At 41.6% G+C, this 24,919-nt stretch overlaps 2 protein-coding genes across 2 annotated transcripts; one reads left to right on the top strand and one right to left on the bottom strand.

The window, feature by feature from the left end:
• Positions 1-56: 56 nt before the first annotated feature.
• On the top strand, positions 57-3,972 carry LOC125192953 (uncharacterized). Its single transcript, XM_089056142.1, has 3 exons — positions 57-2,121; positions 2,201-2,327; positions 2,499-3,972. Exons 1-3 carry the CDS (start codon positions 1,502-1,504, stop codon positions 3,069-3,071), a joined length of 1,320 nt encoding a protein of 439 aa, XP_088912268.1. The 5' UTR covers positions 57-1,501; the 3' UTR covers positions 3,072-3,972.
• An 8,657-nt stretch (positions 3,973-12,629) lies between these two features.
• LOC125192518 (triose phosphate/phosphate translocator, non-green plastid, chloroplastic-like) lies at positions 12,630-16,696 on the bottom strand. Its single transcript, XM_048090116.2, has 9 exons — positions 16,300-16,696; positions 15,404-15,526; positions 15,170-15,322; positions 14,661-14,746; positions 14,442-14,526; positions 14,051-14,170; positions 13,834-13,902; positions 13,081-13,210; positions 12,630-12,979 (listed from the first exon to the last, which is right to left on the bottom strand). Exons 1-9 carry the CDS (start codon positions 16,630-16,632, stop codon positions 12,903-12,905), a joined length of 1,176 nt encoding a protein of 391 aa, XP_047946073.1. The 5' UTR covers positions 16,633-16,696; the 3' UTR covers positions 12,630-12,902.
• Between the last annotated feature and the right edge of the window lie 8,223 nt (positions 16,697-24,919).

Below are 24,919 nucleotides of genomic sequence, written 5' to 3'. Positions count from 1 at the left end.
CTAATTTACAGTAATAACTAATAACTAATATCAATTTTGTATGTTAAAATATCAATACAAAGACATAAATTTATCAATCTTATTGTGTTGATAAACTTATGTCTTTGTGTTGATATTTAAATTTACATGTTGTATTGATATGATTATGTCTTTGTGTTGATAATTTTAATACACAGAATTGAAAGTTATTAGTTATTACTGTAAATTAGTTAGCACACTAACGCAACCCGATGGTATAATCTTTATCTTTTTAGGTGAACCAATATTATGATGAGTTCGTTAGGTTAGTAGTTTGTAATTGAGGACCCTGCTTATTCAAATTTCTATTTTCTGGTGAAACTTTATTTTGAGTTACATTTCTTGGTAAAATTTTAGTGATGTTTACTGTAAGGAAATTGGAGGAATATTTTCACATGATTTGCCACTTGCCAGAAGGAAATTTTTGTAACCATTTCATGCTGAACTCAACATGTGGTATGGAACTATCAGTAGCTAATGAATGATATTATGTACAAATGTTGATTGAGTTAATGCTAAACCCATAATCAATTGCAGCATTAAATTTTACTTTAAAGAGAGTAAGTAATTCTGAAATCAATGTATCATAATGTGGGAGAGATGACTGAAAACATAATTAATGCTACGGTTACGAAATTCATTATTTACTGGATTCAAAATTTTATGCCTCTGTTGAAATTTAATTGCATAGGAACCTGAAATTAAACAGTAGTAATGTAACTCATACTTCAAATGGTATTGCACAAATTGACAACCACACCATATGATTTAGTAACTATTAATTTTACCTGGACAAATAATGATGCACCATAGTTTTCAGTTGTACCCTTCACTCCATGTTGGTCTTACTTAATGTTTCATTTCATGAATATCCTTAACAGCATTGAGATAATGTACTTGTCATGTAAAATGATAGAGACTATATCATGTCATATACACAGTTGGTTACAAATTTTTAGATGATCCAAAATTTAAAAAAAATTGAGTACTTTTGGAATATTTGCAGATAAATTATAAATCCTTAAACTGCAATATACATAGCCTCTTGCTTGTTGCTTACATTGCTCAGTTCTGTTAAAGATTTTCACAAGATCCACTATAGTCCGCATGCACTGTTCAAGAACATGCTTATTGACATAAGAATTGGATACCAGCAATATATTTTAGTTCTGTAATTTTTCGTAGAGTATGTTTGATAACGTGATTAACAATCAGGACCTAGGTGTCTGTATCTAAATAGAGAGAGCCATGGTTATGATTTACCTGAGTGTTTGGCACCTATTGATTTTTTATCTAAAACAATCATAGTTGCTTGCTATTTCAACCGTTGGATCAACTGACAGATCGATGGTGCACTGCAGTTTACAAAACATTATATACGTTTTTACTTCCTTAATAAATAGTTACTTAACTGCACTATAAGACATTCAAGAAACAAATTTTCACCATAGCGACCTCTTCCATCTTGCCCTCATTCCTTCTCATGCCCCTGAATGCTCCAATGGAGATCAATAACAACAACTGCAGTGCCATTTCTCATCCTACTGGCTTCTCCAATATGAACCTGAAGCAAGAAATCCTAGATGATGACTTTGGCATGGGAAACTTCTCGTCATCAAAAGGTTACCTTCAAGATTTCCAAGACCTTGAACAGCTTCCAATGACTGCCTCATTGTGTAATTGGGATACTGGGATACATGCCAATGGCTTTGATCCATTTGCTTCCTTTCTCAATGGCTCTGTTACAGATTTTGGTTTATACAGGTACAAGCCTTATGAGGAAAATGGCAGCATGCTTTCAACCATTCAGGACTTCCAGGCTGGTGGATTCTTGAGCTTTCCAGACTGGAAAGGTTCGTCAATGGTAACTAAAACAACTTCTGAATTCAATTCAAAGCCTTTATGCTTTGCGGTTCCCGATGAGAGATCTTGTGTGACTGGAGATGATCTTGGCTACCATAACAAAGATGGCAATAAAAGCAACAGAACCATAGTTCATGGCAGTAATAGCAACATCAATGAATCTTTGTCGACCAAATCGTCTGTTAGGGCCATAAAGAAGTCCAAATCAGCCAAGGAGCAGTGGACTGCTGAAGAGGACAGGTGAGAATAACCTTTTGTATCTATTTTTATGAATTGTTTAACTGTTTGAGGCTTGAGTGCTTTACTATGTAATCTGTAGACTCTTGATCCATCTGGTGGAGAAATATGGTGTGAGGAAATGGTCGAATATTGCCCAAAAGCTGAAAGGAAGGATAGGCAAGCAGTGCAGAGAGAGATGGCATAACCATCTGAGGCCTGATATTAAAGTTGGTTTGAATTATCCTTAATTTTACTGTTTCTTGTTCGTTAATATTTCTTAAGTTATGTTTTCATGCATTCATACGTCAATAACTATATGATGACCATAGTCTTCTACTAACTTTATGTTCAGCCAAATAATCCAATGAATCATTGCTTACTCTTTTTGTCCAATTCAGAAGGATGTATGGACTTTGGAAGAAGACAGAACACTGATTGAGGTTCATTCTCTAGTGGGGAACAAATGGGCTGAAATTGCAAAAAGTCTTCCCGGAAGGACTGAGAATACCATCAAGAACCACTGGAACGCAACAAAAAGGAGGCAATTCACCAGAAGAAAATGCAGGACCAAGTGGCCTCGGCCTAGCTCCCTCCTCCAGAACTACATCAAGAGCCTCAACTTTGAAAAAGGGGGTAGCAGGAGATCGAAAAACATCCAACTGCCGGCTACTGCTGATCACGGAATTCTCAGCAACAGTAAAATCACCACACCGCAGGAGATGGACATCAAAAGCCTCGATGACCACATGGTGCAGGACTACGGCTTTGACAAGATCCACAATCTCAAATTCAGTGATGATGATAGCCTTTTTACTGGGAGCAACATCGACATGTTGATGGACGACGTTCTGGTTGGCCTTCCATATGAAATTGATGATGGACAATGTTTTGATGCTGGGTTTCCACTTGATATGCCTCCATTGATGAAGTTTGGAGTGAAGGAAGAGATTAATTCCCATGGGAATGCATGAAGATGAAAACTTAATAGGATTAACACTTTTGTGTGTGAACAGTAGTTTGTTATGTCCGAAATAAGAAATTTAAAATAGGGGGATGACAATGAATTCTTATTGTTTTTATCTATATATTTAGTTTTATAGAATAAAAGGTAGTTTGCCCATAAATGAATTTAGTACTTGGGCCATCAAAATAAAGCTATTAGTAGGGCAGGGGAAAAATATCGAAATACCGACCTGATAAGTCATATTCTAAGCCTTGGTTACTGGTCAGTATGTCGTGAAATGCATTTATTATCTGCAAAACAGTTGCTTAAGTGTGCAGGATTAAAGGATCCAAGTCAGTAGGAGACGATTCAGGTGATGCAAGTGAAAAGGGCGCCAGAAGGGTGCGATACTGACCAGGATGCATGCCAGAGAAAAGGCTCGAGATGGAGAAGGAGGATAGCTGGGATGATCATTGACAAGGGAAAAAAGTTCAAAACGCGGGAGAAGTCTACCCTAAAAGCAAGGGCAAGCCTCCCTATAAAAGAAGCCACTTGGAGAGAGAGAAAGAGTTTTTGGATAGACGCCTCCTAAGAGTTTGGTTCGAAGTTCTCGGTTCTCAACACACTTAGTAGAATTCTCTCTAGAAGATCAGTTTCTTCAGCATTATCCCACCTCTCGTTCCTCGCCACAGCCATGGTCACTTGACGTCGAAGAGTTTGCCGAAGAAGTCATCAGTCCGCCGTTCCAGCCAGTTATCGTAGCAGTGTAGTAGTATCATCGCCCGGAGTGACACAAACAATCTTAATCGCTTTCCTAGTTTAAAGTTTACTTGTTTTCATCGTTAGTTATTTGCAAACACTCATCGCTGTGCTCTTTTGAAGTACTTTGTTATTTTCCAACTTTTACATTATGAAGTTTCTATTTCGCATGTCACTTTGGTTCGAGTTTGCTTCATTCAAAGTTGTAGCTATGTTTAGTCAAGTTTTCGTGCATGAGTTTCTTTTCTGCGCCGTGATTACCACCTTGCATGTCAGTTAGTAGAAGTAAAGTTGCAGTTTCACTGTTTAATTTAAGTTTGAGCATTTAAATCGATGGATCTTAAGTTTGAATTTGTGAATCTGAAGTTCAGTCATGGTGTTTGTGTTTATCTGAATTCTGTTAATACTTGGTGAAGAAGAAAACGTAAAATCAACTTTAGTTTGAACCACTTTACTTTTAAATACTTTTGCTTTTGTTCCCTACTTTTCAGATGTACTGCCCAGACCTGTCAAAGAACTACCCAGCCACCAAATATGCCTTGCAGTCTAAATTTCCCCTTTTAGTAACTGTTTACTTTTCATATGCCTCTGAGACACATTGTCCCCTATTTTCATGAACACTCCCACATGTCTGTTATTTTCACGCCTATTAGTCAGTAGAGTACCACCTTTATTTCCTGTTTAGGTAAAATCTCAACCCAAGCGTGGTAGCTAACCAAAACACCCAGGAAAGTCACCGCAGTTATCAAAATGTGTCCATCCTCGTGGGAATCGACCCTTACCTCCATTATACTAATCAGTAGAAATGGGTTGAGGAAACTTGTTTGAAGCCAGGTCCCGGTTATAGTACCAACGACTCAGCTGGGTCGGGAATCTCTTCCTGATCAGTTGGATACACTCCAAATTACATACGAAAACCATCACAACACTCGAAAGAGTGGGGAAACCTCTGGTCCGTCAAAATGGCGCCGTTGCCGGGGATGGATGGCGTTCATACCTGTTATTGTGTGTGATCTTTTTGGTGTACATACTGTTTATAATTTTTCTTTTCTTTTTGTTTTCAGTTTATGAGAAGTGGCTCGGCTCCTGGCCAGTGGAGACCAAGAATACTTCCCCGAGGAACAATACTAGTTACCACTCGTTCTGGCCTGTCGACAGCACTGTCCGACCTAGGCACGAGTAGCGACGAAGAAAAGGAGGAGCTAGAGTACCAACTTCCGGAGCTTCCCCCCCAACCAGTAAGAACACTAGTGAGAATGGCTGACCAGGGTCAGGACGATCCCGAGCTCGCAACACTTTACCGCGCACGCCGACGGAGATCCTCCACAAGCCATAGTGGTTACCCCAGGCCAAACCGCCTGTGATGTGAAACCCCCACGTTATCGCAATCTTACCGACGTACTGTGGGAAGAGCTACGAGGGACCATACGAATTCTTAAATGAGTTCTGCAAAATCTGTAAGGCACAGAGGCGGCCAGCAGGAGCGAGCGAGGATGATTACAGACTGAAAGCCCTACCTTTTGTCCTGAAGGGAGAGGCCAACACTTGGTTCATGCGCCTGCCAGCCGACTCTATCAATACATGGGCTGATTTCAAGTCAGTTTTCCTAGCCGAGTTTTTCCCGTCTTCAAAGACAAGTGCATTGAAGAGGAAAATATCGTGCATAAGGCAAGAATATGATGAAACTCTGAGTGAGTACTGGGAGAAGTACATGAGCCTTTTGGAGTCATGCCCCAACCATCGCATGAAGGAGATAGAGGTGCACCACACCTTCTATGAAGGAATGAACAAGGAAACCAAGGATCTGGCGAATTCGTCATCTGGAGGCGATTTCACTCAGTTGAGAGTAAGTGAAGCCAAGAAGGTGTTACGTAAGCTGTTGAATGCAAAGAAGACGTACGACAACGCGAGAGATGGGTACAGCAGAGAAAGGGTAGCAAGTGCTTCGGCTACTGACCAGGAGGAACGGATGGATTTGAAGATGGAGGAATTAAAGAAGGAGTTGCTGACTGCAATCAAGCAGAACACTCCACCACCTTCTCCAACTGGAGGCCAAGAAGCCCCAGCACTACCATATGATCAGCCGGACAACTCGCTGGATGTGGAGCAAGCAAATGCCGCAGGATACTACAATTCCAACGGAAATTGGATTCCGGGGAAACAAAGAGATGCACCGTGGAGGGACCACTAAAATTTCCGATGGGGAGATGGAAATCAGAATCATAACCAAAATCAGGCTCCAAATCAACCCAACCCCCAACCGAACCAATATCCCAACCGTGGCCCAACAAACTCTGACTACCAGTCTAACTGGGTAGGAAGAAACCAGCATCCTCAGAACCAAAACTCTCAAAACCAGAACCCGAACCCTACCTATGTGCCACCCCAGCAGCGAAACTCCCAAACCCAAAACCAGAACCAATTTAACCCAGGGCCTCAACATAACACCCACCACCAAAACCAAAGTCAGTACCAGCACAACCACGACCAGTATAACCCTCCTGCCCAGCATAACCAGTACCCACCGAACCAAAACCAACAAAATTTCTCAGGCTACCAGTCAAACCCGCCACCTCAGTATAACCAGCACCAGAGCTCGAACTAATTCCATTACCCAAACAGGTCGATGAGGTCTATGGAGGACGTGATGGGGGAGATGCTTGCCTCGCAGCAAAGCATTAAAAATGACTTGCAGTCCAGTAATGAAACAATGCAAGGAATGCAAAGTGCCCAGAAGGAGCATAGGGCAAATATGGACATGATGAACAGGCAGTTGGCCCAACTCGCTAACTTGGTGGGCGAAATGAAAGGGAACTCAGGGAAACTCCCATCTACAGTCCATGTACCTGAAAAGGCAAATGTGAGCAAAATTATACTGCGGTCCGGGACAGCCTATAATGGACCTCAGCTCAAGAACCCTGTTGGGGAGTCTAGTAGAGAAGAGGTGCTGAGCGACATCATCCTAGCGGAAGAGCTCAAGAGGCCTCTGCCTCAGATGGAGGATCCGTTTTTTCTAAACGAGGAGCCTACCGTGGAAGGAAAGGAGAGAGAAACACAACCTGGAAATGAGCAGCCGGGAGGAGTAATGCCCACATCGGAACCTCAAACCCAGGAGAAGCCAAAGGGAATTCCACAAGGACTGACTGGAGAGGCTAAGGGAGAAAAACCGTTTTCATATCGGTTTGTGACGAAGAGGAAGAAAGAAAACCCTGTGGATTTCATGTCGATTTTTGGGAAGCTAGATGTCACCATACCATTCCTCCAAGCCGTGAGACTGCCCCTCTGGGGAAGTTTATAAAGGAGCCCTCAAATGCTAGCCAGGAGGACACCCAAATGGCAACAGGGACAGTATCAGCAACGCCGACTGACCAGGAGGAGAATACTGACAAGGTGGCTGAGGGTCTGGACCTCGCATCAGAGTCAGTAGGTCGGGAGGAGGCAGCAAAAAGTGATACTAGTACCCGCGTGGTGACCAAGCCTACCACCCAGGAGGACGTTTCAACACAAGCCGACGGAGACACAGAGGCAATGGAAACCGAAGACACCAAGTACATTCAAGAAAGGAAGAGAAAGGGGAAGGCCCCTGTCAAGAAGAAACAAGTCATGAAGAAACAACGCACTGCCAATGCAAGCATAGTGATCAGAGAGCCGAAAAAGAAAGAGAGATCAAGCGACACCGACTTCACTTCCAGCGAGGAGTCTGACTCAGAGAGTGATATCTCTCTGGAAGGAGAAGAATATCATGAGCAGCAGTTCCTCGACAACCACCTTGAACTAGTCCATCCTCCGGTAGGGAGGATCGTGTACCGGCGGTGGAGGGTAACGCTCACTGATGAGCTTATGGAGGACATGAAGCACTACGACACCAAAAATCTTCAAGATGCATTTCACGACAAGGATGACAGTAGCAAGCAAGTCAAATGCGGAAAGGTGCTCTATATACCCTCTTTGGATGAGTTGTCTGTTCGTGATTCCTTCCTGGCCAGTATGGAAGCATTGGGTTTTGAATGGCTGTTAGAGAATAGGGACCCAGAGATATCTGTGAGATTAGCAAAGGAGTTCTTCACCACGTTTAGGTTCCAACTCACTACGGACCTAGACGAGGTGTCAATTTCCTTTAGGATATTCGGTGGAGAACTGTCCATGAGTCTGATAGAGTGGACTGTGCGACTGGGTATGTGTAGCCTGGAGGAGGCTATAGGACCAGACTGGAGAAGCCGTGAGAGGGGGGTACCGAGGCGACATATAGAATTTGAGCCCCAGGAAGCCTGGGAGGAGCTAACCTACCCGGATGCTGGCCAGTTTGCCTCCACTAAATCCAGATCCACCCACTTCAACAACTCCATGCTAAGATTAGTGCAGCTCTACTTAGGCTATAACCTACTGGGGCAGAGCAACTCCGCTGCAAGAACGTCCATGACCGAATTGTACTTGGTATGGTGCGCTAAGCGTGGAAGAAAACTGCACTTGGGATTTTGGACAGCCTACCAATGCCACCTGATAGCCACCTACCCAGCTAGAAACTTGTCGCTCTGCCACATACTAGGAGTCTTCGTGCGCAACAACATCATCATAACAGAGGCAGAAGACATGTCTCCAATGTACATGGTCGACGCTCCTGGCCTGTTTGATATACCCTTCTTCATCCGCACCAACTTGGTATACTACAGAGAAGGAGTACCCCAGTTCTACCAAATGGGAGAAGCCCCTGGAGGAAGGGCACAACAAGGCCAGGAGGTGTAAGCTATCCAGCTCGACCAAGCACAGAGGCTGAGGCAAGAAAATCTGGAGCGGGCAGTGACTGAGCTGGCTGAGGAGAATAGACAACCGCGGGCAGAGATGGTGAAGCTGACAGCCCTAATGGAGAGCATCCTAAAGGAGTTGGCAAGAGGAAAAGCAAGAATTGGAGCTGGAACAAGCGGACATGGAGGACAGGAAGAAGAACCCACCGGACCTGAGGAAGAAGAAGGCAATGGACAACAGAAGGATGATGACAACCAACCCGGACCTACTGAAGAAGAACCAACGGACCCACCTGCACAGAACCTTGCACCAAGAAGGAGTAGGAGGAACATCTGACCGAACCACCCCCAACTGACCAGTTAGTTTTCTTTTCAATTTTTAAGTTTTTTTTTTTTTTTTTTTTTTCTTTTGTTTATGTTTTCGTACTTTTAGTAAATAGTTAGAATTATGTGTTTTAATTGTGAGTAAACCCCATTCATAACACTTAGCCTCTTTAATAGTCTAAGTGTGAGAAGTAAAGGGTTTGCTCCTTTGGTGCATGTATGTTTATTATGTTTTTCTTTGTGTTTTGTCGTGGGCATGTTACCTCACACTTAGCCTACTGCGTAGTCTAAGTGTGAGGAGTTTATATGTTTATATTTCATGTTTGTAAATATTTTGCTCTGCTTTGTTTATAAATCTAGGTATATATCTGAAACTCTCCCACTTAGCCTATTGCATAGTCTAAGTGTGAGAAGTTTTTAGATATAATATGTGTTTGTTATGAGAGTGTGTCTGTCATACTAGCCATTTCCAATTTTCACTTCACAGCCCGTATCTGGGGCAGACACTTGTGAAGTGAGAGGGGGGAGCAAATGGCCAGTATGACATGTATATATGTGTTATTTGAGTCAGTGCATGTTAGTTTTTTTTTTAGGTTTGTTTAGGTCTAGGAATTATGTGTTATGTTTTATGAATGGGCTTAAAACTCAACTGCCTCGAACTGACGGTGAGGGGAATTGAGGGAGATAAGGCATGCCGAAAAATAGAAACCACGCCCTCCAGTAACCCCTAGTCAGTATAGATGATGCAAGTATGAAGGAAAAACCCATCCCTTAGGTCAGACACGAAAGCCCTCTTAAAAGGTAAGTTAGAAACCCCAAAGTTGAACTACTTTCCACTAAATACTGAAAAAGAAGAGAGGCTACCACATGATGTCTAGGGCAAGGTGACCGCGTGTAGCAAACCCTGAAGGCAGTAGGAAACCCCCTTGAAAAAAGAGATAAAAAAGAAAAGAAAAACCTACCCTTAGAACCCCATTTTCTAGCCTAATTTATACCCCGAAATAACCCATCAGCCACTGGAACTGTGTGCGTGCAAGGCATGAGGCTAGGAAGCAACTGCCCAGGAGGACATACAAAAGGAACCAGCTGAAGAAAAGAAAAACAAAGAAAGAAGGAGAAAATCGATCTGAAGTTTCCAGATCCAAAAAAACTAGAAGAAGGAATAAGGGTGGCAAAGCCATAGAAAGGAAAATTGAAGAAAATGGTCGCAGATACTTGACCACAAAAAGAGAAAGGAGGAAGAAGGAATAAGGGTGGCGAAGCCACAAAGAAGCTACTGACCAGTTGGAAGCCAATGTCAGAAATTGTCCAGCCGAAGAAGAAGCCCTAGCCAGAAGCCCGAATGCACACAGTTCTCCCTCATCAAATAAGTAGTTAGGTTTTGAACCCTAGAGCCTTAGGGACAACTACCCCAAACACTACAAACCACTAGCCCCATTACAAGCCTTAAAGACCTTCAGGAGCTGCATGTGAGATCTGAGTCCGAAACATCTGTGGTTTAGCATTGAGAGAAAACAGTCCTAACATCCCCTGTGAGGAATGAGAGACTGAGTGAACCCAGTGTTTGGCCTAGGATTGGGTGATCCTGACAAACAGATATACTGACTGGGGAAGAAAAGGGGGGCGGCAGAAGTTCAAGGCTGCCTAAGGCCGGATTGCACCTGATCTCGAGGGGAAGGGTGGTTGAAAATATAGCCTATTCTATGTGTTTAAGTTAACTATATGTGTTATGTGTTTGTGTCGTTATTTTGTTTTCTTTTCTTTTGCGTCAGAGTCTTGAGTCTAGTTAGGTAGAGTCGGTCAGGTGGAGTAACCAGGCTCGAATTCGACTTATTTCTTTTTGTTTATCTTCACGCTTGAGGACAAGCATGTGGTAAGTGTGAGCAGTTTGGTAAGTCGTATTCTAAGCCTTGGTTACTGGTCAGTATGTCGTGAAATGCATGTATTATCTGCAAAACAGTTGCTTAAGTGTGCAGGATTAAAGGATCCAAGTCAGTAGGAGACGATTCAGGTGACGCAAGTGAAAAGGGCGCCAGAAGGGTGCGATACTGACCAGGATGCATGCCAGAGAAAAGGCTCGAGATGGAGAAGGAGGATAGCTGGGATGATCATTGACAAGGGCAAAAAGGTCAAAACGCGGGAGAAGTCTACCCTAAAAGTAAGGGCAAGCCTCCCTATAAAAGAAGCCACTTGGAGAGAGAGAAAGAGTTTTTGGATAGACGCCTCCTAAGAGTTTGGTTCGAAGTTCTCGGTTCTCAACACACTTAGTAGAATTCTCTCTAGAAGATCAGTTCCTTCAGCATTATCCCACCTCTCGTTCCTCGCCACAGCCATGGTCACTTGACGTCGAAGAGTTTGCCGGAGAAGTCATCAGTCCGCCGTTCCAGCCAGTTATCGTAGCAGTGTAGTAGTATCATCGCCCGGAGTGACACAAACAATCTTAATCGCTTTCCTAGTTTAAAGTTTACTTGTTTTCATCGTTAGTTATTTGCAAACACTCATCGCTGTGCTCTTTTGAAGTACTTTGTTATTTTCCAACTTTTACATTATGAAGTTTCTATTTCGCATGTCACTTTGGTTCGAGTTTGCTTCATTCAAAGTTGTAGCTATGTTTAGTCAAGTTTTCGTGCATGAGTTTCTTTTCTGCGCCGTGATTACCACCTTGCATGTCAGTCAGTAGAAGTAAAGTTGCAGTTTCACTGTTTAATTTAAGTTTGAGCATTTAAATCGATGGATCTTAAGTTTGAATTTGTGAATCTGAAGTTCAGTCATGGTGTTTGTGTTTATCTGAATTCTGTTAATACTTGGTGAAGAAGAAAACGTAAAATCAACTTTAGTTTGAACCACTTTACTTTTAAATACTTTTGCTTTTGTTCCCTACTTTTCAGATGTACTGCCCAGACCTGTCAAAGAACTACCCAGCCACCAAATATGCCTTGCAGTCTAAATTTCCCCTTTTAGTAACTGTTTACTTTTCATATGCCTCTGAGACACATTGTCCCCTATTTTCATGAACACTCCCACATGTCTGTTATTTTCACGCCTATTAGTCAGTAGAGTACCACCTTTATTTCCTGTTTAGGTAAAATCTCAACCCAAGCGTGGTAGCTAACCAAAACACCCAGGAAAGTCACCGCAGTTATCAAAACGTGTCCATCCTCGTGGGAATCGACCCTTACCTCCATTATACTAATCAGTAGAAATGGGTTGAGGAAACTTGTTTGAAGCCAGGTCCCGGTTATAGTACCAACGACTCAGCTGGGTCGGGAATCTCTTCCTGATCAGTTGGATACACTCCAAATTACATACGAAAACCATCACAACACTCGAAAGAGTGGGGAAACCTCTGGTCCGTCACGACCTTATCGTACCGAAAAAATATCAAAAATACCGAATTTTTCGGTACGGTATGATATCTTACCGAAAGATTCCGGTAAGATAACGGTATGAATTTTCAAATACCGCGGTATACCGCTGCATACCGAAATTCGATATATACCGTAAACTAAGGTATATACCACAAAATATAAACAAAATTATATATAAAATATATTTTTAAATTATAAAATCTATTGTGAAATATAAATATAATTATGATAAATTATATTTAATTTATTTTTAAAATTATAAAATATAAATAATATTCTAAAAACTCTAATTTTCTATTTTAATTGATGTTGAAAGTCCGCAAACGTAAGGTATACCGAACTTCGGTACGGTATACTGAAAATGAGATACGGTATCAGTATGGAAATTCATCGTACTGAAAATAAGGTATACTGAAAACTTTGGTAAAGTAAAAGTATGACTTTTTCGCATACCGTATTTACGGTAAGGTATACGGTATGGTGGTTTCGATACGGTATATCGTACCTACCCACCCCTACCTATTAGTAGCAAAAACCGTGATAAACACCTTGTACTGGCAAGCAGCATACAACAATGGTTGATTTTCTAGTCTATTCTACCAACAGAATCATCAACAAAACAAAACAAAACAAAACAAAACAAAATTTTGATCCAGCACTAAAACTTCAAGCCGTCTTGGGCTTCGGCTTAATGCGCTTCACTCTCGAATACAAGAACACTCCAGCGAGGGCTACTCCAGTACCTGCACCCAGACAACGTACATTCGAGATTCAGTTTTTTCAAAGATCACATCAACTATTTCATTTTATCTGTCACCCAACTCCTAAGAAAGATTGGTTGTACCTAGGGAGTTGATAGGTGAGACGGGTGTGCGGAAGAAGAGAACCGAAGTGACAATTACCACCACCCGCTTAACACAGTTGCCCACAGAATGAGTGACAGGAGATACGCGCTGCAAGATCATGTACGAGACCTGCACACACAACTCTCGTCAGAACTTGAACAGAACATAACCTTCAACACAAAATTTTGAATAGAAACTTCGATATAAGATACGTGTCAAACTAAAACATGACCATTTTGCCAGTCTCACACACAGCACAAACACATCAATGCTAGGTTGACTGTAACAATAATCATCAATGCTAATCAATAAGGAAATGCCATAGACATAACCAGAAGCATAACAATCAAAAGGGAGCCCTAGCACTTTCGGTAAATTTAGGTTCGAAAATCTTCTAGCGTATAAAAAGATCTTCCATAACGAAACTCAGTGCATATATGCCAAAAATCATCACTCTTCCATCAATAAGCCTATTCTTTCACCATATCACCTTATCTTAATAACCACATTTGTAAAAACTAGAAACATATACACTAAACCACACACGTATAACACAATTACATACTTAACAAACTACTACAGATTTTACTCAGCCCCCCACAAATTGGCATCCATCAACTAAAATGCATTTCCCACAATGCTAAGCGTAAAAGTTTAACAATAGACAGTAGACATGACATGTAAATATAAGCATATGACTTTGATGAAGAAAATGCTATTGATGTGAAAAAATATCTTCTAATAATGACTACCTGTTGATATGCATGGAAGCACAGAGCTGCAATGAGAGACCTAGTGTAAAGCTGATTGACATTCACCCCCTGCCAATAGAAAAGAAAAAAAATAACCGTTCTCATAAATAAACGTCGTTAGCCATGACTAGCAGAAATTAATAATAATAAATCGCTACTAAAGAAATGCAGGTTTCATATTACGTAAAAGAAAGTCAGGCTTTCTATATTTACTTACAGTAGCCTGAAGGTATGAGGGTGTAAGCTTGAAGCCTTCCATGAAAAAGGCAATAGGTGCCATCAAGAAGAAGGACATGATGGTAATTATTGAGAACAGAGTGATATTGTCTAAGGAATCCTGCATGAAGAAAAATTGATATGAAGCACCATTTTGGGAAAAGCTGACAGAAAGTATGTAAAATATCTACTACAGTATTTTTTTCAACAAGCACACGTAGATACTGAAAAAGCATAATTTCGGTGAAATCACACCAGCAGAAATTTTGAACAAATTGTAAAAGCTCACCAGAGGTACTAATCAGTTCACTATAATATTACATAACCTTCTTCAGAACTGGAAAACATACCTCTTTCTTAACCAAATACAGCTATTCAAGTAGAAAGCATACCTCTTTCTTTACCATAAACTTTTTGCTAAGGACATTTCGCGATTGATTAGTCAAATTTGAGGCCATAGCACTCCAAAAGCCAGCCCTAAGAAAATGAAGATAGTGCAAAGATTGTGAGTAAATCACAAACTAAGAAATGGATTAGCAGATAATTTTGGACAAAAGGCAATGGCAAAATTAATTAGTGATTTTTAGTAATATGTTAGTGTGATTCTTTACCAATTAAAAGAGGCCTCAGTCATCGATGCCAAAGCTACTCCACCAACAATTGGCATAAGCGACGAAACTACCCAGAGTGTGGGAAACTGCCCAAACAGAGGTACAAAGCAAAGTATTATATAAACTGCATAGTCCAAACATAAAAGAACACAACCAATGCAACAGGCACCTATATTACAATTTACATATCATTAGTTTACAAGCAAAAGTCAAAAACTTTTACAAGATACCAGAATTAAGAACATTACATGTTGAAAACCAGTAACTATCTTACCAACCGTGTTCATCCAAGAAAATTCTTCCAGGATATGAAATAGCAATGTTACACAAAATTAATAGTTATAATACCAATATTCATACATTAACATGTGACCTATTCCTGTATCGTTATACAAGTTTTCCATTTTCCATATGCCATTAAGTGAAAAACTTTGTCAAGCTTCGCAAACACATTTATGCTACAACTGGGAATCCTTGAACAGATTTTTGAGAGCACAGGGATGTCTCACCTCTCCCAAGAACATGGCAGAGAGGACCACAGAGAAGAAAGGCTCCATGGCTTTGATTGTATGAGTGAATGAAACTGCAACTTTGCCAAGGCTCATATTCGTGAAGAGATTGCCTAGTGTATGAACCATTGCTAATGGAAGAATTGCAGCAAGCTGTCAAATTTGGACCCATGATCATAATTAATCCAAGAAGTAAACTGATTTCAATTTATCCAACAAGTGTTCATGAAGTACCTGGGATCCACTGATATTAGGCCGCTTATACAGATTTAAAGTCCACATTGTAAGAACAAGCACACTTCCGACCGCAAATTGCACAAGGGTTACCGTCATCGGGTAGTGAAAAGCTTTGAGAACCTAACAAAAAGCACCATCATCATCATCATCATCATCATCATCGCTTACACTAGTAACACCATACTCAACAATGAATTTAGATGATATCTGATTTCCACAAGCTCAAAGTTCTGTATGAAATAGTCATCATCTCAAAATTTCGCCACTCATTTAATGACAACACCAAAACATTGCACCATCCCCTAAAAAAGGGAAAATGAATACACTCTGACATGAGATGCTTTAAATCTGAAAAGAGTTTTTTCAAAACTGTGATACTAAAATTGTACTCAACTGCATACAATTCTAATTTCTAAGCCAACTTAAAAATAAAACAAGAATTGTTTGTTAATTTAAGCCACATTCTTCCTAACTCTGATTCATAGTATTAGTATAGACACAAATAACCACAAGACATGAATCTAAGATCCTTCCTGGAATCACTTCAGTTTAAAAAGATCAAAATAGACCACAAGACATGAATCTAAGATCCTTCCTGGAATCACTTCAGTTTAAAAAGATCAAAATAGACTAAAAGTACATTGCGTTATAACTATTAAACTCTTTCTACTCTACTCTAGAAAGGCATCCTAAAAGTACTTAAAACATTCGGGTAAATCACTTCAACATGAATCGAAAAGGCATAAAGGCACAATGCACCCCTAACAACTAAATCAAATCATAGCGGGAAAAAAAAACTCACTTTCTCAGTCAGTTAATGTTCAATTAAAGTATTTTTTATAAAATTTATAGAAATGAAAAAGGAGAATAGAGAAACAAAAGAAGTGGAGTACCTGTTTGTTGTAGATGTTGAAGTAGATGTTAAAGAGGTACCAGAGGCCGAACAGACTTCCGAGCACCAGCGTATCCACGGCGGAGCTCTTCGGATTCGGGATCTCGGTCGGCCCAGCGTTATCAGGTGTTGCCCGAGCCAAAATTCCATCAGATTGGGGCCCGGACAGGGACAGCCAGCTGTTGTGGTTCAGCGAGCACCAAATCGAGTTGGATTTTGGCCTTGGGGCGGAGGTGGAGACAAGAGGGGCAAAATGGAGGTTTCCATTGGGAAGGGTGCGGGGACGGGTGGACAGAGAGAGAGAAGGGGCAAATGTGATAGCAGCGCTCTGCATCTTCTTCTCTCAGATCAACGGAGGAGTAAGGCCAACGTTGGAGGCTCCGTCGACAAGAAAAGGGGTTTGTATAATACACGTCAGGGATATTCTCGGTATTTTGTATTGCGAGTTCTGAAATTAACTCTCTCCCAAACTTATATTGAATATATTTTTATTTTTATTTGTAATTGTAATACTCTTTCCGTTCCATAAAAATAGGCTAAATTCTTTTTTCGTTCATCCCAAATAAATAGTTCACAACGATAAATGTATGGAGTTACCTGTTAATCTTAGTTATGCCACTGTTAATAGTTGTGAACCAGTTTGGGAGATACCTGTTAACAGTGGGATGGAGAGACCATAAGAGCATCCACAGTGCCGGCTAGCCAACCGGCTAGCCGATTCGCGTCGCTAGCCGATCGGCTAGCCGAACCATTGCAAGCGGTCAGCCCGATATCGGCGAGAAAATCGGCGTGGGCTAGCCGATTGGCTGGCGTTGGCCGATGCGCTGGCCGCCATTGTGGCGTGCCGATCGGCCAGCGCCCTTTTTCGTTTTTTTTAATGTTTGAAAACCTATATAAACGCGATTTTAATTTCATTTTCATTTGCACCACTTGTTTTAACGAGTTTTCTCTCTCTCTAAATTTCTGTACAAGAGCATCATCGAGCGATGAGTAACGCGGGTGGTAGCAGTGGTGGTAGTGGTGGGGATGCTGAGGAGTACGAACGACAGATGAACGAGGCTATGGAGGCCTACATGAACCGCGAGATGGAGCGGTACATGCGAAGGGTGGAACAGCAGGCGATAACTCGCCCTCCACCGGTTGTCCACCGCCGAGCAGTGATTGATCGGGATCACGTAGCTGCACATCAGCGGCTATATGACGACTACTTCGCTCTGGACCCGCGGTTTCCGGCAAACATGTTCAGGCGGCGTTTTAGAATGCGCAGGGAGTTGTTTATGCGTATCGTTGACGAGTTGGAGCGTCGATATCTTTATTTCCGCTTCAGGCACGATGCGGCTGGCAGACCCGGCCACACCCCTATTCAAAAGTGCATGACGGCAATCAGGCAGTTGGCCTATGGAGGCGCGACAGACATGTGGGATGAGTACCTCCACATCGGTAAGACGACTGCTCTGGAATGTCTGAAGTTTTTCTGTCAGGGCGTGATAAACATTTTCGATGAGCAGTACCTTCGAAGCCCTACTCCCCAAGATTGTCAGAATTTGATGCAGATGCACGGGGAGCAGCATGGGTTCTCCGGGATGTTAGGCAGCATAGATTGTATGCATTGGGAGTGGAAGAACTGTCCGACTGCCTGGAAGGGGGCCTACACGACCGGCTACAAGTAAAAGAATCCCACGATGATCCTCGAGGCCGTAGCTATTACCGGCTGTGGATCTGACATGCGTATTTTGGGGTAGCCGGGTCGAACAACGACCTCAACTCGTCGCCCCTCTTCAACGAGAAGTGTCAGGGCATCGGTCTAGCCGTTTCAGGCATGATATGTGCTACTACTTGGCAGATGAGATATACCATAGGTGGCCCGTCTTTGTGAAGACGATCAGGCACGCGGCGGATGACAAGAAGGCCTACTTTGCGGAACGACAGGAGTCGGCGCGCAAGGACGTGGAGCGCGCATTTGGTGTGCTCCAGTCTCGATGAGCGGCAATTAAGGGTCCAACGCGTTTGTGGGATGTCAAATGCGTTTCCCAAATAATGTACGCCTGCATTATCATGCACAACATGATCGTCGAAGACGAAGGCGTACAACTGACTAGTTGTACGCCTTCAAATGCATCTCTCTTGGAGTCGTCTGGGTGTGTTCTATATACCAACGCATGGATTGATCTGTGACTTCAAATGCATACTCCCTCCCGTCCCACAAAAGATGTCACACTTGTGGGACGACACTGAATTTTAGGAGGTTTTGTTTTGTGTGTTAAATGGAGAGAGAAAATATAATTTTTATATTCATGTGAGAGAGAACTTTTTCCAAAAAGAGAAATGTGACATCTTTTGTGGGACAAACTAAAAAGGAAAGTGTGACATCTTTTGTGGGACGGAGGGAGTACAATTGTTTTAATCTTGGGCCTAGAGGAAAATAGTACTCCCTTCGTCCCACCAATAAGTGTCCCATTTTGTTATTTTCATCCATCCTCCAATAAATGTCCCATTTAATTTCTTACTACTTTTGGTAATGGACTACATTCCACTAAATTTATTTCACTCACATTTCAATATACAACTAATATATAAAAGTAGGACCGTATTTTCCATTCACTTTCTACTACATTTCTTAAAATTAGTGCCCGGTCAAAATTGGCCTTGTATTGGGGGACGGAGGGAGTCCTATACTATATCTTCTTTAATAGACTATTGTCGTAAACCTTTATAGTCTAGCCTGACCAAAAAACTTTGCATTCAGTCATATTCTCCGTTCTCGTCTTCTCTCCAATAGATTATGTACCTTTTCGAGCAACGATATATCTTTAGAACATGCATTTGTTTCTTGCACTTATAAAAAGTTGTTAGACATACGATTCAATTTCAGCAGATGCTCCTCCATAAATTGGCATAATTTGACAGCTCGGTGAGACGTTGATATTCGAACTTCATATTCAATAGTCGAGCATTTGTTGACAACTCAAAATAATCATACCCTGCCCACAAATCAGACTTAGATGCTTTTAACAATTTATATAACTGTTGCGACTCATTAATGGGGATCTGCATATATGTAGGCAAAACATATTGCCAAGGGTTGTAAGTGCCTGATTAAGGTCCAGCTTTGCACTTTATGCTGCAATTCACTAAGGCTCCATTTGGTACACGGAATCGAAATTGAATTGGAATTGAAATTCAATGGAATTGAATTGGAAGGAATTGAATTATACTACCTCCGTCCCACATTAAGTGTCACATTTAGTGTGTGCGCGGGTTTAAAAAAATTTAAAGAAAAGTGGATTGAATTGGTTGGTGTCTGATACGCTCGGATTTTGCACTATTTTAAGGCCGTTATTTGGTCCGTTTTTAATGTCAAAGTCACTCTACACGTACATTATTAGCATATTTTGTCTATTTTGGTATTTTGACGTGTTTTGTGAGAAACGTGCATAATTGAGCCGAAAAAGGAAGCCAAAAGGCAAAGTCTGGAAATCTGGAGTCAGACGGCGACCGGCCATCGCCGGCGCCCGACGGGCAGATCAATGCAGCGGTCCGCCTCGAAAAAATACGCTTGGAAGAGAAGTCTCGCCCGGCGACCGCGGGAAGTCGTGCGGTGGTTTGCCGCCGAGGAAATAGACTCTCTGGACTCCAATGCGGCGACCGCCGGAGAAAGGCGGCGAATCCGAGATTCCCTAGATTTGCTCCAAGATTTACCATATTTTGAAGATCTTTTCTTTCTCCAACAAGGATTGGCTTTCCCCTATAAATAAGACCTCAAGCTTCATTAAAAAGAGAGAGCTTCTACTTGCAAAACAATTCATAGAGATCAAGAGCTAGAGTACTTCACTTGTGCAAGGAGTTGGAGAAGGATTTCAAGAACATCAAGAACGACAAGGATTCAACCAATGGGTTTTATTTGCTTTAGTTTTATGTTCAAATTGTCTTCCCTTCAATCTATGTGTTTAGCTTATTTCAAGAACATCAAGAACGACAAGGATTCAACCTAGGGATGTGTTAGTAACGACTTTGGTTATACAATTCCTTTTTCTATTTAATATCCGTTTTGTTTTTACTTTGTTTCTTCCCTAAGTAGTTTTGATGCTACATAATTGAGTGACACAATCTTGCATGATTTAATATAGCTTGCTTCATAACTGTGACAGAGTTCTAGCGAGTTAGATTCACTTTGTAGACGGTACAGTTAGCTTCTCTTAAAACGACACTGTTAATTGAGAGTGAGGTCTTTTCAAGGGTCTTAGGAGCTTTATGGAGTTACATGTTAGGATTGATAACCCTAATTTTGTAATCAACGTTTGCATCGCATGAGCATAAGTTAGGTGACTCGTTCTATCAAAGTAATAACTGTGCTAGGGTATTGTAGTTTGGAACTTGTATAACCATAACTGTGAACACACATCCCTGGGATTCTCTTATCTCTATCGATTATCTCCGTGTTTTATTTGCATTTAGTTGTTATATGCTTTTTATTGTTTTTAGTTTTCAAAAGTTTTTCCAAAACCTACTGCTTTTCTAGATAGTAATTGAGTCTTAGTAGAGGATAGACACTTTGTGTTTGCCTTCCCCGTGTTCGATATCCGGTACTGACCTTTGGCTATACTATATATACTCTATATACTTGCAGGTTTATTCAGTGCTAAAAAATAGTGCATCAAGTTTTTGGCGCCGTTGCCGGGGAAGACAATTCACTTTGGAGTGATATCTTCAAACGGATAATTTTACTACTTTTGAATTTAATTGCTTTCAGTTTTTATTTTTAGTTTTTAATTTGTTTTTGTTTTTGATTCTTGCAGGTTTTGTATGCGAACACGCTCTGGGAAGGACAGCCTAGAACCGCTCAATTTAGAACTTGAAAGAACTCGTAGGAAAATAAGGAGTGAAAAAGGATCAGGATCGATGGCTGACAAAACAGAACTCGAAAAATTGCAGGAGATGGTCAAGATGTTGATGGACGAGAGAGATGCGGAAAGGGCAGCCCGCGAGGCTTTGGAAAAGAAGAACAAGATGTTAAACCACCCTTATTTCACCACATTCATAAGTTTGCACATAAAAGAGTTTAAGAGTAAAGCCCACCTCGACTGCTTAGATTTCAAGTATGTTCTTTACTTTGTTATCCTGCTTTGCAACCGAGGTTTCACCTTTTAATCACATAGGCCTATATCACAAATCTGATTCAACACAAACTCCTAACTCATGCATGTCTCAACGCTTTCCCTTTTCCCATCGATTTATCTTAACGTCATCAATCAAGGCCATATTCATCACATAAGTTACATTCGCATCTCAACTCTAGATCTAACATCAACATATGTCACACAAGAGTATTTTGCCAACATACACACAACACGCACACACACACGCCACACACACACACACACACATGCATACATATTTCCATATCCCCTTTATCCCACTTTCACTCAAACAAGATGCATGAGGGTTCAAGAATACCGATTAATCGGTTAGAAAGAAAAGGAATCGAGTAGAAAGAAGAAGATTAATATGAGAATACCTTTTTGACAAAAACGAACGGTAGAAACGAAGTAAAGACTTGGTTCTTCAAAAATCTTGAGGCTCAAACTCTAATTCTTCTCAAAGGATGAAGGATTAATGGAGTAAAGTAGAAGAAAATTGAGAGACAGTGGAGAGAGGGAGGGGACGAAAATTTGGGGTAGGGGGCAAAAATTGTGATGGCTAGGGTTAGGTTTTTGGCTTCTTATTTATAGAGTTCAATAAGATCTTTAGGTAAATCAAATAGAATATTTGGTAAGATTTGATTCCACACAATAAAATATTGTGGAGTAGGGAAGAAGAAATAGCAAAATGAACTAGGGCGTCAAGACATGAAATTTTCGAAATCTATGACTTCTAATTAGCCAAGATTTCGTTTGTTTATTTTACGGAGTAGAATAAAATATCACGGAGCAAAATAAAAATAAGAATTCTCCCAACTAGGGATTGGAAATAGGCGTGTTCTATGCCTTTTAAATAAGGCATGAAATTTTAGTATTAACTAAAATAAGATATGGCAAGATCTCTTGAGGTATGGAAAGATTTGATAGAATATTTAAATTTTAGGTATGGAAGGAAATCAAATAAGGAATCAATTAAGCAAGCAAAATAATACTTCCTTCCCAACATGAGTGATTTTCGAAAATCACTAATAAATAAGGGGGGTGTCGATTTTCTCATAGAAATAAGGAATAAATTGGATTTTGGATTTTATTTGGATAAATATCCCAAGAATTAAATTAAATCCGGAAAAATAGAATTCCCTCTCCAAAGAGTGAAGGGGTTCGAAAATCTCAAGGATTAGGTGGCTTGTATTTATGGAAATTTTCCCTAATGTTCTCACTCACCCTTAAACAATTAATTCACCTCATAAATTAATTAATCACATGCCACATCATATAATCAACAAGTTTGACTTTTTCAAACTTCCAACGCAACCCTAAACTCGACTCGGTCAAAGAAACTCATGCAATTGATTCATCCATCAATTAATTCTCGTCTCCCACGTCATAAATAAAAATTCTAGGGCTCTAAAATTAGGGTTCGAAAATTCGGGATGTTACATCCTACCATTCTTAAAAGAAATTTCGTCCCGAAATTTGGTGCCTTTATGGAAAGAGTTACGGGTATAGTACCATCATCTTATCCTCAAGCTCCCACGTGGCTTCTTCGGGCCCGTGGTTTCTCCATTGTATCTTCACGAAGGCAGTAGATTTATTTCTCGAGGTTTGGACCTTTCGATCCAAGATCATCTGGGGTTGTTCCTCGTAGCTCAGATCCGGGTTTATGGCAACTTCCTCGTAGCGAATCACATGGTTTGGATCGAATACGTATTTTCGCAACTGCGACACATGAAAGACGTTGTGCACATTCCCAAGGATGGGCGGCAGCGCTAAACGATAAGCTACGGGTCCTACTCCTTCAAGAATTTCGTACGGTCCGATAAAACGCGGTTTCAGTTTCCCTTTAACCCCAAAACGCGTTATCTCTTTCGACGGGGATACCTTGAGGAAAACTTTATCGCCAGTGTGGAACTGTAAGTCCGTCCGTCGGACGTCGGCGTACGACTTTTGTCTGTCCTGGGCTTCTTTCATCCTTGCGCGGATCTGTCGAACAATTTCGACCATCTCTTTGACTGTATCGAGTCCAAGTGCCCTTCGTTCGCCAACTTCATCCCAATAGAGCGGAGATCTACACTTCCTCCCATAAAGTGCTTCATACGGCGCCATGCCAATCGTTGCTTGAAAGCTGTTGTTGTAAGCGAATTCGATCAGAGGGAGTGCGGTCTCCCAACTTCCGCGTCGGTCGAGCACCACGACTCTTAGCATATCCTCGAGAGTTTGTATCGTTCTTTCGGATTGTCCATCGGACTGTGGGTGAAAAGCCGTGCTAAAGTTTAAGCGTGTTCCAAGCTCGCGCTGTAGACCAATCCAAAACTTCGAGGTGAACTTCGGGTCACGATCAGACGTAACCATCACTGGGACTCCATGTAATTGCACGATCTCTTGAATGTAGATCCGAGCTAGACTATCCCATCCATGGGTCACGAGAATCGTATGAAGTGCGCACTCTTGGTAAGTCGATCTATGATCACCCAGATCGCGGTGTTCCCTTTTAGGGTCCTTGGCAACGCCGTCACGAAATCCATGGCGATGTGCTCCCATTTCCACTCGGTTATCTCAAGCGGTTGTAGCTTCCCGTACGGTCGTTGGTGTAAGGCGTTCACCTGTTGGCAGGCTAAGCAGCGCTTCACAAATTGTGCGACATCCCTCTTCATGCCGTTCCACCAAAAAGACTTTTTCAGATCCTGGTACATCTTTGTACTCCCGGGGTGAGCAGTGTATGGGGTTTTGTGAGCTTCACTCATGATCTCGTTCTTGAGTCCTTCGTCGTCCGGCACGCACAATCTCCCTTCAAAGGTGAGAGCGTTGTCGGAAGCCTCGCTAAAACTTTCGGATTCTCCGGTCCTTACTTCGACTCGAATATCCTCCAACTTCGCATCCATCCGTTGTGCTGCAACGATCCTCGTCCTTAGATTAGGCTTTACTGCTAACGCGGTGATTCGGCCCTTCACGGTTTCGGGTGTCCTTACTACTTCTATTCGCAACTTACTCAACTCTCGTACCAAACTTTCCTCTTCTGTCAGAAAAGCAGCGAGTTGCGAATGATCTCTACGGCTTAAAGCATCTGCCACTATGTTTGCCTTGCCAGTGTGGTAGTTGATGCCACAATCGTAGTCCTTCACCAGCTCGAGCCACCTTCGTTGTCGCATGTTCAGGTCCTTCTACTCGAAAAAGTACTTCAAACTCTTATGATCCGTAAAGATTTCACACCTAACTCCGTAGAGATGATGCCTCCAAATCTTTAGGGCATGTACTACCGCTGCTAACTCTAAATCGTGGGTGGGGTAGTTCAACTCGTGGGGTTTCAGTTGTCGTGACGCGTAGGCGATCACCTTGTTGTTCTGCATCAACACGCATCCTAATCCGACCTTTGAAGCGTCGGTGTAGACTACGTAGTTCACTCCAAGCTCTGGCACAGCTAACACTAGTGCGGTGGTCAATTTCTCCTTCAAGAGTTGGAATCTCGCTTCACACTCCGGCGTC

The sequence above is a fragment of the Salvia hispanica genome, chromosome 4, assembly GCF_029641045.1.
Source record: "Salvia hispanica isolate PSC_SH4W2 chromosome 4, Shi_PSC_v1, whole genome shotgun sequence".
NCBI classification, from domain to species: Eukaryota; Viridiplantae; Streptophyta; class Magnoliopsida; order Lamiales; family Lamiaceae; genus Salvia; species Salvia hispanica.
This window is presented reverse-complemented; position numbering and strand designations above follow the sequence as displayed.

Excerpts from the sequence above, each read along its gene's own strand:
- LOC125192518 (XM_048090116.2), bottom strand. The coding sequence starts at position 16,632 with ATGCAGAGCGCTGCTATCACATTTGCCCCTTCTCTCTCTCTGTCCACC. Across the intron at positions 15,323-15,403 it reads CTAATATCAGTGGATCCCAG|CTTGCTGCAATTCTTCCATT; the intron begins GTACTTCATGAA and ends CAAATTTGACAG. Across the intron at positions 13,211-13,833 it reads GCTTCCATGCATATCAACAG|GTCTCGTACATGATCTTGCA; the intron begins GTAGTCATTATT and ends TTGTGTGTGCAG.
- LOC125192953 (XM_089056142.1), top strand. The coding sequence starts at position 1,502 with ATGCCCCTGAATGCTCCAATGGAGATCAATAACAACAACTGCAGTGCC. Across the intron at positions 2,122-2,200 it reads TGGACTGCTGAAGAGGACAG|ACTCTTGATCCATCTGGTGG; the intron begins GTGAGAATAACC and ends TGTAATCTGTAG. Across the intron at positions 2,328-2,498 it reads ATCTGAGGCCTGATATTAAA|AAGGATGTATGGACTTTGGA; the intron begins GTTGGTTTGAAT and ends TGTCCAATTCAG.